At 44.8% G+C, this 18,207-nt stretch overlaps 1 protein-coding gene across 1 annotated transcript in view; it reads right to left on the reverse strand.

Annotated features, from left to right (window-relative positions):
* Positions 1-18,207, reverse strand: part of SLC1A1 (solute carrier family 1 member 1) — a 63,934-nt gene that overhangs the window by 44,453 nt on the left and 1,274 nt on the right. The window contains exon 2 of the mRNA XM_075931640.2: positions 11,352-11,492. Coding sequence (XP_075787755.2) covers positions 11,352-11,492 — 141 coding nt within the window. The remainder of the gene's footprint in view (positions 1-11,351; positions 11,493-18,207) is intronic.

The raw sequence follows: 18,207 nt of genomic DNA on the forward strand, positions 1-18,207 counted from the left end.
AAATATCCAGGGAATCATCCACACTTTTGTACAGGTCCTGAAAGGACTTAAAGTTGTCTCCTGCTGTATATGGAGGAGGCATTATCAATTTGTCAGGAAAAGATGGGAAGATGTATGATGGAGGTAAGGTTTCTTCCTCCTGTCTCCCCTACAGATCCTTCCATCTCCTCCTGCGTTGTATCAGATCTGGAGGATGCAGGTGGTTTGGGTACTAGTGCCTCATGTCTAACTGCAGCTGTTACTTATGGAGCTGTCTCCTGAGCTCTCAGGGGACCCTAAGAGTCCCATCTCTGCCATGACTGTGGGACTGGAATGGGAGGGAACCATGGAAATGATTGTCACATCTGGGGTTGGCTGTGCTGCTATTATTGCTGCAGCTGAGAGGCTGGCTTTGGAAAGGGGAGGCAGGGGGAGAGAGAATTCCTCCTCATCCTCACTGTCACTAGAAAAAGATGGAGCTGAGCTTGAGAGTATACCTAGTCTGCTGGGGGCCTTCTAACATGGGTGTAGTGTTGGTTCTGAATAGTTGTGTGCCCAGTACTAACAAAACTGCCAGCTCCTGATGTGTGCTGAGAGGCCTTGGCAGAAAACTGGTGCAGAGGGCTCGTGTTGCTGTGGTACAGGGTCACCCCACGCCTTGGATGTGGTCGGTACCGGGGAAACATGGGTACGCAGTTTGTGGCATCTTTGTCTGTGTGTGCACCAATGGCTGTGGTCTGATGTGGTGGCTTGGGTACCAACTATGTTGGTACTGATATTGGCAGTACCAACAGCACAGGGGCGGTCTTCTTTGGCTTCAGTGCCGAGACCACCAGGTGTGCTTCCTTGGAGGGCACTGCCCCTTGGAGTTTGTTTATACCGGATGACCCCAGTGCCTGCACATCCCCTGAAGCCTGTACCTTAGGAATGGAGGAAGGCTTCTGCTGAGGGGATAGCCTCTTAAGTGGCCTGTCCACCGAAGGTGATGAAGGCTTTCTCTTAGTTATTATCTTGGGGTGTGTCTAGACTACATGCCTCCTTCGACGGAGGCATGTAGATTAGCCAGATCGGAAGAGGGAAATGAAGCCGCGATTAAAATAATCGCGGCTTCATTTAAATTTAAATGGCTGCCCCGATCTGCCGATCAGCTGTTTGTCGGCAGATCGGGGCAGTCTGGACGCGATGCGCCGACAAAGAAGCCTTTCTTCATCGGCACAGGTAAACCTGGTTTCACGAGGCTTACCTGTGCCGATGAAGAAAGGCTTCTTTGTCGGCGTGTCGCGTCCAGACTGCCCCGATCTGCCGACAAACAGCTGATCGGCAGATCGGGGCAGCCATTTAAATTTAAATGAAGCCGCGATTATTTTAATCGCGGCTTCATTTCCCTCTTCCGATCTGGCTAATCTACATGCCTCCGTTGAAGGAGGCATGTAGTCTAGACACACCCTTGGATCCCTTGGTGCTGATTATCCCCTCACCTACAGTGGCTTCAGATCAGGGGTTGAGAGGCCTGGGATACTGGTGCTGAGGTTGGTCTTTCTATCTTCTCCATTGTCAAAATCTTGAGCTGAAGATCCCTGGTCTTCAAAGATCTGAAAGAACTTTTTACAATGGTGGCAGCTCTTAGGAGAATGATCCTGGCCCAGGCACTGGATGCACTGGGCATACCCATCTGAGATTGGAATGGACATTCTGCATGTCAAGCATCTCTTAAATCCTGGAAAGCCTGGCATCACTACTCTATTAGTAACTATTAGGAAAACACTTTTTTTTTAAAGAAAAATACCAACAATTAAGGGGTGGGAACCCCAACAACACTATCTAATCACTGCCTACTAATTAACAAGTAACACTATCTAAAAACTGAACATAGAGTGCTTCTGGGTTCTGACCAAGCCTGGAGCAATTGAGAAGGAACTGATGGCACACACACGCCAGTACACTTGCTGAGGCATGAGTGGTGTTGCGCATGCGCTCTAGCACTCAGGGTGATACTGCTGCTAAAAAGTTGTGATTATAAGTGCAGGAACGCCAAGTCACCTATAGTGGAGCGCCCAAAGGGACACCCCTCCGAAAAAAAGTGTCCTGTAGGTTGAGGATAGACAGCCAGTCTCCCTTCTCCAAGACAGGGATCATGTGTCAAGGATTACCATCTTGAAGTGGTATGTGTGGATAAAACAGAAGAGGTTGCGTAAATTGAGGCTAGATCTCCATCCCCCAGTTTTCTTCATTGTAAGAAAATAGTGGTGGTAGAACTCTTTCACCCTGTGTGGTTGAGGTATATATTCTATTGCTCCCAGCTGTAGGAGATGGTTCAGTTCCTTCATGAACATGGTATTGTGAGATGAGTCCTTGAAGATGGATGGATGGGGAGGATGGACAGGAGTAAGGGTGTTAAATATCGGTTAATGTACTAATCAGTAGTCAATGGAATTACCATGGGGCTCTTGTACATTTCAAAGGAGGAATGCAGAACTCCGTGTACAGCCTGGGGCCAGCGGGAAGTCCCGCTGACTCCAGGCTACATACAGGCATGCCAGTTTTAAAATGTACAAGAGTTCCCCGTTGACCCCAGGCTCCATGTTGCGCTGCCACTTTGAAACACCGAGGCAGCTTTTGAAAGGGGCAGCACTGCATAGCTAAGCTGCGGATCAGCTCTGAGGCACTGCCCCTGTGAATGCTGCCTTGGTTCTATCTGATAGAAAAGGCAAGGAGTGGGGGAAAATCGACTAATCAACTGACTATCTGATAAGCATTTGCTATTTCTAGCACCCATTTGTCTGGTCATGTCTGTCCACACTTTGTGAAAGGATGATGTTCCCAAATGGTGTGGGGGAAACTGAAGTTAGCCCTGAAGAGTTTGGGGATGTTGTGCCCTTGATCAATCCTTCAAAAATTCTGGTGTGATATTGAGGGCTGGGATAGTGCCAATTGGTTAGTTGTCTGTCCGCATCTGTTTTGATACTGTTTGTGTCTATTATCGTAATGTCTCTGAGGCTATGTGAATGAGGTTGGTTTATATTCGTGACTGAAAGCTCTGCCCTGCTTTCTCTCTGTTATAGATACATGGATACCCATGGTCTTCAGGGTAGATCAAGAGTCCTTTAAGGTGTGGCGAGCAGTGTCTGTAGAGTCCATGAATAACTTGAATCCTTTTAAGGGCAGAGCCTTCACAGTGCTTTGAACCTCCTTGGGGAAGCCAGACAACTGCAGTCACAATTAGGGATGTAAAGGACTAATAGACTAGTTGCTTCCCCCTCCCTTGCTGCCTCTATCAAAAGAGGGGGTACTTCAAAGCAGCAGCACTGCTTGAAGCCTAGGGCCAGGCCCTGGGCTCCACACGGGGGTGTCCTACTGGGGTGTTCCCAGGCTGTATGTGGCTTTCAAAGCAGTCAGTGCCGTGTGGATTCGGGATCACCTCTAGACTCCACCACTGACCCTGGGCTCCATGCAGTGCTGCTGCTTTGAAATGCTGTGTGATATTTCAAAGTGGCAGCATCACATGGAGCCTGGGGTCAGCGGACAAATCCCCAGCTGACCCTGGGCTCCACACAGTGTTTTCACATTTTCACTACGGCTGCTGCTGCACTTCAAAGGTGAAAATGCTGTATTGATTAATTGAATAGTTGATGCAAAATGCATCAACTACTTGATTAGTCAATTACTCAACACTTAACCTTAATCGTCATGCCCTTCGCATGACCACGGCCATGGAGATGAAGTGGGGAGCTGTGTCAGCTCAAGGGCAGTGAGGAAGAAAAGTGCTTCTTCACTGATATTGGTTCGTTGTTATTGGGAAGGTGTTCAATAAAAGATGCCATCTGCTCAAAAATGCTGTGCATATATTTGGCCAATAGAGATGCATAGTTGGTGATCCTTAGTTGTAGAGTAGCTGAGGAGTAAGCCTTTTTACAAAAAAGGTTCAGCTTTTTCCAGTCTCTGACATATGGGGTAGCATGAGCTGTCTGCTGACTATTCGTATGGTTCATGGCCTCCAATAGTGTGTTTGGGGTGAGTGTGAAAAAAGGAAATTAGTTTCTTGGGGAGCCATGTAATATTTTTTTATCCAACCTTTTACAGGTCAGTGGAGGTAGTGGCTGGAATCGGCTGTATCATTTTTGCAGGGCACATGAGTAGGGCTAGCTGTGGGAGAGGCATGAAGTATGTCTACTAACCTGTGTTGTGTTTCTGGTTAATTTACCAGCAAGATGTACAAGGAATCTGCCACTCTTCTATATAGCTCCAGGAAAGATATGAAGTTGTCTCCTGCTGTGGTGGGAGGAGGCATGATTATGTTGTCTGGTGAGGAGGACAATATGTGGGCTGGTGATGGAGATTCCGGAGCTGATTCTTTCTCCACCATCACCAGATCATCGTCTTCCTCAGCCCTTGAAAGCATGGTTGTGGGAGCAGAAGACATTTGGACCTGCATGCTGGAGTTCTTTGTGGTGGAGCTTGAGCTTGTTGCACCCTGTACATAACCCAGGGTCCTCAGGAAGGCCACTTATTTAGCACTGGAATTGGTGGGAGGTTGCCACTGAATGGTGTTGCACTGCTTTTGGTGAGGAGTAAGGATGTTAAAATATGGTTAATTGACTAGTTGATGGAATTTCCATCGACTAATTGACAGGCACTTCCGCATTCTTCCTTTTGAGTCCCCAGCTGACCCAGGGTTGCCAGGAAATGCCGCAGGGAGCCTGGAATCAGCTGGAGAGTCCCCTGCTGACCCTGGGCTCCATGGCTTTGAAATGCATAAAAGTCCCCGCTAGGGACTCTTGTGCGTTTCAAATAAGGCACCCACATATAACCCAGAGTCAGAAGGACTTCCCGCTGGCCTGGGCTCTATGCAGAGTTCCACATTCCTCCTTTGAAACAGACAAGAGCCCCAGCAGAATGTGGAGGAATGCAGAAAAGCCTATCTACTAGTCAACTGGACCCCGGGCTCCATGTTTTTGAAATGCACAAGAGCCCCCACTGGGGACTCTTGTGCATTTCAAAGAAGGCACCTGTGTGCAGCCTGGAGTCAGTGGGGCTTCCTGCTGGCCTGGGGCCATACAGGGAGTTCTGCATTCCTACAAGAGCCCCAGTGTGGGCTCTTGTACATTTCAAAGGAGGAGTGCCGAAGTGCCTGTCGACTACTCAAAAGACTATCCGATAAGCAAATGCTTATTGGATAGTCGATTATTCTTTAACATCCTTAGTGAGGAGTGGCTTGGAGTGTGAACACTCAGTGAGTCCTCCTTGTTGTCACTGGAGGGATCTACCCGGCAGCACTCCAGCTGCTCTGCCCCTGGCTTCCCGGATTCAGCCGCTGGTCAGTTTTAGCAGCGGCTGAATCGGGGAAGCTGGGGGCAGAGCAGCTCCAATGGTCCAGCTGCCCGGAGAACTTCCAGGTTCCTGATGGTGCCGGACCATCAGGAGTGCCGGACCATCAGATGCCGGACCATCGGAGTTTTACTGTATCATGTTTTACAGGTTGTGAAGCCAAGACAACACAGGAAAACTATCTCTTGCCACCCTCTCCATTTACATAAGAGGGGAGATTTTGTTTTCCAAGTTGAAAATGTATCAGGTAAAATCATTGCCACATTGTAAAAATCCTTGGGAGTTTTGCTATTTACTTCACTGGGACTCAGATTTCCCCCACCATGTTCAATTTATTTTAAAGTGTATGCTGTAACAAGGGAAATCCAGGTGTCAGATCATAAATTATTTACATAATGGCAAAGAAAGTACATTTATAAAATATATAGATGAAATCAAGATGGGAGAGATTGCAAGTACTTTGCAGGATAGGATTAAAATTCAAAATGAACGGGACAAAATGGAAAAATGATCTGAAGTAAATAGGATGAAATTAAATAAAGGCAAATGCAAAGTACTCCTAATAGGAAGGAACAATCAACTTCACAAATGCAAAATGGGAAATGACTGCCTTAGAAGGATCTGGGGGTTATAGTGAACCATAAACTAAATTAACACCATTGTGTTTAAAACAAAAAAAGCAAACCTTAATCTGGCATCTATTAGCAGGAATATTTTAAACAAGTAATGAGAAATAATTCTTCCAGTTTATTCTGTGCTGAGAAGGCCTCCGATGGAGTATTGTGCCCAGCAATGAGCATTTCAGCAAACATTGGATTAACTGGAAAAAGTTCAGTGGAGACCAACAGAAGTGATGAAAGGTTTAGAAAACATGACCTTGGGGGAAAGATTTGAAAACCTGATGTTTAGTCTGAAGAGAAAAGACTGGGGAAGGGAAATAACAGCTCAAGAACATAAAAGATTGTTACAAGGATGAGAGTGAAAAAATGTTCTTGCTCACCATTGAGACAAAAAGCAATAGTTTTAAATTGCAGCAAATGAGTTTTAGGTTGAGTATTAGGAAAATCTTCCGGTCAGATAGTTAAGCACTGGAACAAGTTGGCTAGGGCAGTTGTGTAATCTCCATCCGCAGAGATTTTTATGAGCCTCATAGACAAACATCTGTCAGGAATGGTCTACTTATGTAGTCCTGCCTTGAGTGCAGAGGACTGGACTAGATAACATATTGCAATCCCTTGCAGTCCTACATTTCTATGAATGTGACTCCTACAAGGATAGATTTTTTTTTAAGAGGAACCAGTTTCCCTAAAGGCAGTATTCAGTTCTGTTCACTGTTTTATAATCCAAACTGGCACTGAGATCTTAAGGAGGTCCTATCTATTTCCACTAGAAAACCCATCTTGTCCTGGGACACTAAGGAATCACTCAAAGATGTACATCAACCTTGATCTCAAAAACAAACTGGAAAGTCAGTGCCTTTTTAAAATGTAAAATAATCCAAATGTCACATTCTTCTATGAAAAACAGGTAACCTTTTCAAAAGTACATTGGGAACTTCAACAGTGACAGACATTGAGTCTAATCACCTTTTATTCTGCTCCTGTTTCTCTCCTCTTCCCTCCTTTCTTTCTTTCCCAAAATAGCTATTCTGCATATTTTGAGCAAGCTTGTTATTTTGAAATATAATGGGCTCACTATTCTGACGCCCCTGTAAACCTTGTTCCAGAGGGAGTAAGGGGCGTTTCGGAGTAACACTCTATTTTGAAATTAACCTTGAAAAAAACTATGCAATTTGAGCTATGCAAATTGCGTAGCGTATTTCAAGCTACAGATGCAGTGAAGACATACCAATGATGTCTAGTACAACAGGATGAAGGAAAATAGCCACAGTAGTATAAACAGCTATCTTGCATGGACATGCCTGTTTTGTTTGCTTAGCAAGCACTTCATAACTATTTGGATACTGGAAATTATTGTCAATACCTCCAGGAGTTATAGAACTTAAAGGTGTGTGTGTGTACAGGCAGTCCCCGACTTACGCGGATCCGACTTATGTCGGATCTGCACTTACGAACGGAGCTTTCTCGCCCCGGAAGTCGGGGCGAGAAAGCCCCGTTCGTAAGCTGCTCCGGTGCCCCTGGTCTGCTGGAGACCGTCTCCAGCAGACCAGGGGCACCGGGCGGGTTCCCGCGCTTCTGAGGCTTTGCCAGAGCAAAGCCTCAGAAGCGCGGGAACCGCTGCTGCTGCCCCTTGAGACCCGGTGCCTGTGGTCTGCTGGGGACGGTCCCCAGCAGACCACAGGCACCCGGACTGAAGCCGCAGCCGCAGCCGCGGGGGGTCCCGCGCCTCTGAGGCTTTGCCAGAGCAAAGCCTCAAAGGCGCGGGACCCCCCCCGCGGCTGCGGCTTCAGTCAGGGTGCCTGTGGTCTGCTGGGGACCGTCCCCAGCAGACCACAGGCACCCAGACTGGAGCGGCAGCAGCGGCGGTTCCCCGCGCCTCTGAGGCTTTGCTCTGGCAAAGCCTCAGAGGCGCGGGACCCCCCGCGGCTGCGGCTTCAGTCCAGGTGCCTGTGGTCTGCTGGGGGCCGTCCCCAGCAGACCACAGGCACCCAGACTGAAGCCGCAGCCGTGGCGGGGTCCCTCGCCGCTGAGGCTTTGCCAGAGCAAAGCCTCAGAGGCGCTGCACCCCGCTGCCGCTGCGGCTCTGCTCCCCGTGTCCCTGGTCTGCTGGGGGGGGGGGGCGCAGCTAGTGTGCCCCCCCCCCCCAGCAGACCAGGCTTTTGTTTTGGACTCTGGGGCAGAGCAGCTAGGGCGCTGCCGATTGGTCCTGCAGTGCCCCTGGGCACTACTGGACCAACCCGGCAGCACCCCAGCTGCTCTGCCCCAGGTCCTGATTCAGCCGCTGCTGGTCAGTTTCAGCAGCGGCTGAATCAGGACGTCTGGGGCAGAGCAGATGGGGTGCTGCTGGGTTGGTGCAGTAGCATCCCAGCTGCTCTGCCCCAGGCGTCCCCAAGTCAGCTTCTGCTGAAACTGACCAGCGCTGACTACAGGAAGCCCGAGGCAGAGTTGCTCTGCCCCGGGCTTCCTGGAATCAGCTGCTGATCAGTTTCAGCAGCAGCTGACTTGGGGACGCCTGGAGTTCTTAAGTTGATTCTGTATGTAAGTCAGAACTGGCGGTCAGTTTCAGCAGTGTCTGAATCTGGACGCCAGTTCCGACTTACATACAGATTCAACTTAAGAACAAACCTACAGTCCCTATCTTGTACGTAACCCGGGGACTGCCTGTATATAAATTACTGAAAAGAAATGGGATGTCGATTGACCAGGCAATGACACTGTCTGTTCCTTTTTCTTTAGCAAAAGCTATTTGAGTTCTGTGCTGAGAAACTGACACATTTGAATGACAAATATTCACTTGTATTCAACAGGAACCAAATCTGCCAAGGCAACAGCAAAACAGCTCGCACAGATCTCTTTTTAGCCCTTACAAACTATAGATGTGAGGTCAAAATAATAGTTTAAAAACACAGCTTGCTGAGATTTTGTGGGGATTGGTAGGTGGTAAGCATACTATGCTGTTAGTGACATAATTTCCTCCACCCCAAATGTTGGACAGGAGAGTTTCATGAAAAATTAATTTGGATCCTCTGAAGCCTGTACAAATTAACCAGATTATATCACTTATTTTGAAAATCCAGCTTCAGTTTCATCCACCATTCAAAGGAGTGAGCTTATTTCAAAGGTTGTTTGAAAAGAGAAAAGGGCTTATTTTCTCTTGATAGCTTTTTCTGGAATTCTAGTCACTGATTCAAATTCAATATGATAAATAATAGAACTCCTCTTTCCTTTCTTTTCCATCTTCCAGTGCCATAAAACCACTACCACACAATTTAAATTTGCCACTGTTCATCATTTAAAACTTAGGGCATGTTTACTCCTCTCTTTCTCCCCTGCCATAACAGTGATGGGTAACCTGTGGCTCACGGTCCACCTGTGGCCTGTGCATTTCCTGATCACTTCCCCACATGCCTCTCGTACACTGGAGCCCCACACTTCCTATTCCTTCCCTTCCCTCCAAACACTTTCAGAGCACCATAAATTGCCTGACTCGCACACTGTTCCTGCTCCGCTCCTCCCCTCCATCCAAGAGATTGAACATCATGAATCAGTGGTATCCTGGTCTGCATCAATTTCCAACTCCCATTGGCCAGGAACAGCAATCTCTGGCCAACAGGAGCTGCAATCGCCCATACTTGTGGAGGTGCAGGTAAATATAGCAGTGATGGCCTGCCAGGGACTAACCCTGGCAAACCGTCTGTGTTTTATTGCCCACCCCTGCTCTGACCACAATGTGGTCTCCCTCTCCTCAGTCAAATCCCAAAGGCCTTTCCGTGGTAAACCAGCCAAATAATGAAGGGTATATTTAACATAAGCCAAAAGCAGAGACTGTTTGTTTGGCAAACATAGGTGGGTTTATTATGGAATGCTAGAGGAAGACAATGTGAGCTTTTGTTTCCTGAACAAAAAATGACAGGATAAAAAACAAAATAAAATAAACAAACCAAAAAACCTACTATCCCAACCTTGTAGTTAGACAGCTATTGCTGCTACCTTCTGCATTTAAAGTTTTATTCTGCAAATACTTTTACTACTAGTTTTAGTATTTATTACTGTACATTCATAGAGAGTATTCAGACTTAGTATTATCAGGTTTGGACCCATGTCAAGAATGCAGGGAAGTGAGATGATTTACAAAACATGCAAATGACCATGGGAGGATTTTATCATGCTGTCGTGGGGTCGATAGGTCTGTCTCTAGGTGGGGGCTAGGTACTCCATGGCTCAGCACCATGCGACTCAGTAGTTTGGATCTTCCCTCACAGTCCTGGCTACTAGGACAACACGGCCAGGCAGCTGAAGTCCATGGTGAAGCCCCTCAGACTCAGGGCAATGTATCCTAATGGTCAGAGTCAATAGCAAAGCCCAGTTTTCAACAGGGCAGCACAGCTTAGCAACCAGGCTCAACAACAAAAGTCCTCTCTCGCAGGGTGCAGCTTAGTGACCAGAGTCCGTAACAATGCTCTTCTCTCGCAGGGCAGTATGGCTTAGTGGCCAGAGTACATAACAATGCCCCTTTCTCACTAATGGCCAGAGTCAATGGCACAAAGTGCAGATTCACCACATAGGGTGGGGGGAATTAGGGTAGGGGTACCCAGCTCTGTCCTCTCCACTAAGTCCCAACCAGGGCCCTGTTGGAGGGGGTTTGCCTGCTTTTAGCTCAGCAAGGCCCCACTGAAACATGTCGAGCTGTTTTGGTAAGGCTACTGATTCCCACAAAACTCCTCTGAGTCACTTTCTACCCTACTCTTTGTCGCTCTAGCTCTGGTTTCTCTGTCTCTTCTCTCTCAGTGGAGTCCTAGGCTAGCATGTCTGGTTCGACTCTGGCTGGCATCAGCGTCCTAGTGGGCATGCTTTTTCTCCTCAGGATGTAGTACAGCACTCTCTTCTCCTTCAGCAGACAGCCCCGATGGAGCTTCTCTTCAGGCCTTTATACTTGACCTTTTGCTAGAGCATGCCCAGAAGAGCTAAGGGGGCAAGGCCTCCTCAGCTAAGTAAGTAAAATTAACCTTTTCAGTACCAGTACAGGGTCAACATGCCCTATCACACATACATTCAGTTTTTAGCAGAGTTATCTTCCGCATTCTGACAATCTTTTATTTCCATTCACATTCTGTATGGAAACATTTCACTTAAATAGAATTTTTATGATCTAGGATTGCAGATAAAAGAGTTTAATAAAATATTCTTATAATTGATTTCATATTAAGGAGAAGAAAAAACAAACACCAGCTGAAGGAATATAACAAACAACATATTTTTTAGGAGTTTCAGCGGATAGCCAAGTAAGTCTGTTACAGAAAAAAACAACAAATGGTCTGGTAGCACTTTATAGACTAACAAAACATGTAGATGGTATAATCTACATGTTTTGTTAGTCTATAAAGTGCTAACAGACCATTTGTTGTTTTTTAACATTTTTAGTCATACCTGCAATTATGCTTGATATGATCAAAGGCAGAATGATGAGTTTGAGCATTCTCATCAGAAGCTCTCCAGGAAATGCAAAGTAGAACTTGTCCAAGTTGGAGAGGTTGCCATATTCTCGTACTAGAACTCCTATCCCAATACCTAGAGGGAAGATTAAAAACATAATACATATTCAGGATTATACAATAGTTTGTTATAAATACCTAGAGGTGGAAAGAATGAAAACACAAGTATTAAAGAAAATGTGTAAAAACAAACCCAGCTACCAATATTTTAAATTTTCTGAAGTTGTGACTTTTAAAATGACTCCATGTCAGCCATGTACAGATATACATACACTTCAATATTTTCTCTTGGCATATTGTGGTCAAGTAACAAATTAATACAATAAATAATAAAATAAAATGTCTGAATTGAGAAGACTATTTATTCTTTTCCTTATTTAGGAAACCAAATAAGGACACGAGCCTAACTTTAAGCATCTCTTTTGAAAAAATTTAACTTAAATGTTCTATGGCTCAGCCCTGTTCCTTATCCGTAAAGCCTGCAGGACTTTGTACAGCTATTCTATTTAAGGCATAGGAAATAAGTGCCATAGGCTGGACCACTGCTTCCTGCAGTTCCCATTGGCCAGGAATGGCAAACCATGGCCAACAGGATCTGCAAGCAGCTATACATGAGAACCCACGGGTAAATAAAGCATCTGGCGACCCACCAGGGACTAACCCTAGCAAACCATGTCAGGCCCATGGGCCTCTTATTCCCCACTGTTGTTCTATTTATATCTACCAAGAGAGTTTACAAATAGATTTTTTGTAAAATGTAATATTCATCATAGACAAATGTTACTCTATATTAAAAAAATACATTAAGATAATATATGTAAGTAATCTTGTGATTTGGTTACTCCATATCAACAAAAACATGTGTAGTTAGCAGTATTTTTGGTTCATATACTCCATCTCATTAGAAAAAAATCATGTGAAAAATCAGTGTCAGTGTAGTCCCTACATTTACAGGCAGTCCCTGGGTTACGTACAAAATAGGGACTGTAGGTTTGTTCTTAAGTTGAATCTGTACGTAAGTCGGCACTGGCATCCAGATTCAGCCGCTGCTGAAACTGACCAGCGGCTGACTACAGGAAGCCTGAGGCAGAGTTGCTCTGCCCCGGGCTTCCTGGAATCAGCCGCTGATCAGTTTCAACAGGCTGAATCTGGATGCCAGTTCTTACATACAGATTCAACTTAAGAACCTCAGGCGTCCCCAAGTCAGCTGCTGCTGAAACTGATCAGCGGCTGATTCCAGGAAGCCCGGGGCAGAGCAACTCTGCCTCGGGCTTCCTGTAGTCAGCGCTGGTCAGTTTCAGCAAAGGCTGACTTGGGGACGCCTGGGGCAGAGCAGCTGGGGTGCTGCTGGGTTGGTCCAGTAGCGCCGCTCCTCGGCGCTACTGGACCAACCCAGCAGCACCCCAGCTGCTCTGCCCCAGGCGTCCTGATTCAGCCGCTGCTGAAACTGACCAGCAGCGGCTGAATCAGGAAGCCTGGGGCAGAGCAGCTGGGGTGCTGCCGGGTTGGTCCTGTAGCGCCCAGAGTGGAGCTACGGGACCAACCGACAGCGCCCCAGCTGCTCTACCACAGGCGTCAGGAGAAAAGCCTGGTCTGCTGGGAGGGGGGCACTAGCTGCGCCCTCCCCCCCCCAAGCAGACCAGGGAGACGCGGGCGGCGGACCGAGACGCACCACGGTTCCGCCGCCCGGGTCCTCCGCGGCTTTGCTCCGCGTCTCCCTGGTCTGCTGGTCTCCAGCTTTTCTCGGCCCGGAGGACGTGGGCGGCGGGACCGCGGCACATCTGGGCATCCCGCCGCTCCCGTCTTCCGGGGCGAGAAAAACCCTGTTCGTAACTGCGGATCCGACGTAAGTCGGGGACTGCCTGTATTTAATTCTCTCTAAGCATTCCACCAATTTAAGCCACTATTCAAACCAAATGATGATTGTATTATTCTGCTATTTGAACCATACAGAAAATAGCCATCAGTGAGTATAATCAGTGGCTAAAATAAATTACTGGAGGAATCTGTATTTGTTTCTATCTTTCTCGTAAATGAATTCGGTGACTACTCTGCTTAAAAGTAAAGGTAAAAGATAATATTACTGAAAACAAATCCTACTCCAAGAGAGTTCATTGCTTGCTTAGGACTGAACAAACCCTTTATTTTTATTTTAACTTAGAAATTAAAATATGTAGTCTAGGACATGTTTACCAATGTTCTGACAGATATTTAGCTTTTGTTTCCTTAAATAATTATAAAATCATAGATTCCAAGGCTAGAAGGAACTTCCCCGAAATAATTCCTAGAGCAGATCTTTTCACATAGATGCATATGATATGAAATATTGGATATGATTTTTCTAGTCCATTATGAGTGTTCAATTGTGACTTGATGTATGTTTGACATGGCAGTTATATTTAGTTAACATTCGTCCTTTCTTTTCATCTTCCTCAATGTATTTTATACAATTTAATACAAATGGTAAATATTTCTTTTTTTCCTCCTTACCTTTCCATATCTTCCCTCCACAATACTACTTTTTTATGATTTTCAAGGGAATAGTTACATAAGGTAACAATTTTGTAACACTCTGCATACTTTGGTCATGATCATGGTAAGTGTCAAGAACCCTAATCTCCAATCGGATTCAGTTCAGCATTCAGAAACTTGAAGGACTGGCCCAATTTGGCAAACACTTACTAATGTTAGAAGCCACACTTATGTTAATAGGATTACTAACTAGACCAGAAATTTAAACGAATTAGGTGCAGATTTTTAAAGGCATTCTGGTATTGCTCCCCTCAATGTTTCAAAATTGACATAGGAACCAAAGTCTCATTTTCAAAAGCGACTTCTCTACACTTAAAATGCAACAGTGGTAGAAGCTGCACTTCCACTATCTATGTGGATCGGAGGTGAGGAGAGAAGAGGAGTTATCCACTCAGTGATAATCAACCTTCCAGAGAGGTGGTAGCTAAATCAATGGGATAATTGTTTCATTGACCTAGTGCTGTATAGATGGAGACATAAACTCTCTTAACTATGCTGATCAAGGGGTTATGGACTTTTGCCATCCCTGACTAATTTAAAGTGATCTAATTTTCTAGTGTAGTCCAGGGCTTTTGGTACCTAACACACACTGAAATAACTTAAAAAACAATGAATAGTCCTGCAGCACCTTAGAGACTAACACAGATCTATATAATATAGATAGCATCATGATATAGATATAATATATATAGCAAAATATAGATAGCATCATGAACTTTCATGGGCACAACCCACTTTTTCAGATGAATGGAGTATGGGGCCTGGCAGTACAAATAAATAGCAGAAAAAGAGGGGAGATGGGGCGGGAAAGGGAAAAAGTCTTATCAATTAGTGTGTGCTAAACTATGATAGTAGAGTGGGTTGTGAGTGCCTGATACTTAGCTTTTGATGTCATTGGGTGTTTAATATCATCTGCAAACTAGTAAACAGTGAGGTGGCAAAATATGCAGATGATACTAAACTGCTCAAGATAGTTAAGACCAAAGTCGATTGTGAGGAGCTTCAAAAAGATCTCACAAAACTAAGTGACTGGGAAACAAAATGGCACATGAAATTTAATGTTGATAAATGCAAAGTAATGCACTTTGGAAAAAATAATCCCAATTATACATACAACATGATGGGAATTAATTTAGCTATAACTACTCAAGATAGAGATCTTGGAGTCACTGTGGACAGTTCTCTGAAAACATCCATTCAGTGTGCAGCAGCAGTCAAAAAAGCAGGAATCATTAATAAAGGTATAGAGAATAAGACAGAGAATATTTTACTGCCTCTATATAAATCCATGGTATGCCCACATCTTGAATACTGTGTACAAATGTGGTCGCCTCATCTCAAAAAAGATATATTGGCCTTGGCAAAGGTTCAGAAAAGGGCAACAAAAAGATTAGGGGTTTGGAATGGGCCCCATATGAACAGACATTAAAAAGGCTGGGACTTTTCAGCTGAGAAGAGGAAGCTAAGGGGGACTATGATAGAGGTCCATAAAATCATGACTGGTATGGAAAAAGTGAATAAGGAAAAGTTATTTACTTGTTTCTATAACATAAGAACTAGTGGTTACCAAATGAAATTAATAAGTAGCAGGTTTAAAACAAATGTAAGGAAATTTTTCTTCAGCGTACAAACAACTTGTGAAATTCCTTGCTGGATGATGTTGCAAAGACCAGGACTTTAACAGGGTTCAAAAAAGAACTAGATAAATACATGGAGATTAGGTCTATCAATGGCTATAAACCAGGATGGGTAGGAATGGTGTCCCTAGCCTCTGTTTGTCAGAGACTGGAAATGGATGACAGGAGAGGAATCATTTGATGATTATCTGTTTTGTACACTCCCTCTAGGGCTCCTGGCATTGGCCACTGTTGAAGATAGGATGCTGGGCTAGATGGACCTTTGGTCTGACCCAGCATGGCCATTCTTATGTTTTAAATTTTGCCACTTCGCTGTTTACCTCTTTCTTCAGATCATTTATAAATAAGTTAAATAGGATTGGTCCCAGTACAAACCCTTTGGGGATACCACTAGTTATTAGGGCTATCAACTGATGTGCATTAATGCCTACGATTAACGCAGGGAAGGATTAACCTGTTAATTTTTTTAACACATTAATCACAGGCGTTAATACTGCACTGCCCCTTTGATGCATCGCTCCTGAGATTCACTGCCCCTTTAAATTGCTGGTCTGAAGATTCAAAGAGGTAGCACATTAGGAGCTGGGGATCAGTTGGAATGCCCAGCTGATCCCCGGCTCCGTGTTACGGTGCCCCTTTGAAGCACAGGTTTGGTGCTTCAAAGGAGCAGTGCAACACAGAGCTGGGATCAGCTGGGCATTCCAATTGCTCCTTGGCTCCTAATGCGCTGTCTCTTAGAGGCGCTGGGGTGGCGCTTCAAAGGGGCAGCACTGTACGGAGCCTGGGGTCATCTGGGGGCTCCAGCTGACCCTGGGCTCCCATGGTGTTGCCCCTTGGAAACGCTGGGGAGACCTTTCCAAGGGGCAGCTGCACTGAGCCTGGGGTCAGCTGAGGACTCCAGTTGATCACGGGCTACTGCGCCTTTGATTAATTTTTTTAATCGCTTGACAGTCCTACTAGTTATTCTCCATTCTGAAAACTGACTATTTATTTCTACCTGTTGTTTGATGTCAATTACATATTCGAATGTCCCTGTAAATCTCATTCCACAAAGAGAAAGGAATGTTTCAGAATAGCGGGTTATTTCAAAATAAGATCTAAATAATATATGCAATTTACAGAAATGCATGTCATTTCTTCCGTATTGGGGCAAAAAAAGATCCTTTGCTATCAGCAGGTACTGCAGTGAGTTTACTCTAGGTGTAGAAAGTATTCATGGCAGAAAAATCTTTTCCTTGGATAGGGCTCTGTGGCCCAAATGCAATAAGGCTATTTTTCATTGTTGGTTGCTTGTTTTCCTACATAGGTGTCCTGCTACTACTTCACATCTATGGTCTTGCTCAACTCATAAAGCCATGGATATAGTTTACCACAGCAAGCACTTCAGGTAGCACACCTACACTTTAATTTTCCTGGACACTCATTAATGGATCTCCAAGTTGCTGTTTTGTTTCAGACCAGTTCCTCAAGCCAAATACACAGAGAAGGATTGGAACTTAACTTCATTCACAAGTTCAATTCTTATGCTAATGGTTTGAAGGGGGATATAGGGTAGCTCACACACTATCTTCCACCTTTTAATGACTTAACCAACCAACCAATGGAGATGCTAATGGTTCTTAACAGCCTCTTGTAACTATTTGAACTATCTATTCACTGTCTGTTTTTTTCTTCCTCCCTTCTCCTTTTTCCTCCCCCCTCCCCCCCCCCCCCCCCCCCGCTTTCCCTTATTTATTCTTGGATCTGGACTTACTATGCTCCTATCTTCTGAAGAAGTGGGTTTTGCCCCTCAATGCTCATGATACCATCTACATGTTTTGTTAGTCTTTAAGGTGCTACTAGACTATTTGTTATTAAATTAATGACATTTGTAAGGAAATATAGTACACCTAATTACACAAGCAGGCAGAGACTTGTGATCTTGGCAATGGGATTTTCTCACTATTTAAAACCATGTTACAGGGACAGGAACTAACTAGATGGCACATAGGACTGGTAACAAATAGTACAATTTGTCAATTGCAGGATGCTGGCATTATATAAGCATCAGAAATTACTACAAATGTAGTAGTCTGTGACCTGGATAGGCAGATGTCCCAAAACAAAAAAACACCATTATTGTTTGCATCTTTGTTGATAACATCACCATACAGGCCAAAGACTGAATGAGTCATTGAGAATGAACTCTCTTATTTATCTAGAGGTTTCTTTTGTCAGAGCTGAGGCACCTTCACAAATCTGTATGACCAAGCTTCTTGCAGTGCCTGTAGCTTCAGTTTTTCAGGGTCTATCAGTCTGATACCACTAATGAGCATTATAGTCACATGATATTTTAAAATCCCTATTGATGGAGAAGGTATATTTGCAGATTTTTCAGCAAGAGAAAAAAATTCAGAGGCCTATTATTTACATTTTTATTATTCAAAGTTTGTGGCATAAATATTGGAGATTGATGAAGTAGCAGAAAAGGCATAACAAGGGAATAGATAGATATAGTATCAAAATTTAGGACTATCCATACTACTTCTTTCCTTCTATTTCTAGTTGTAGCTGTAATAGTAGGCAGTTTATTTAACTTGTTGAAAACAGAAGTTTTGCACAAGCAGAACAACGAAGTTGAAG

This window comes from Pelodiscus sinensis, chromosome 6, assembly GCF_052426305.1.
Source record: "Pelodiscus sinensis isolate ZL-2025 chromosome 6, ASM5242630v1, whole genome shotgun sequence".
Taxonomy (NCBI): Eukaryota; Metazoa; Chordata; order Testudines; family Trionychidae; genus Pelodiscus; species Pelodiscus sinensis.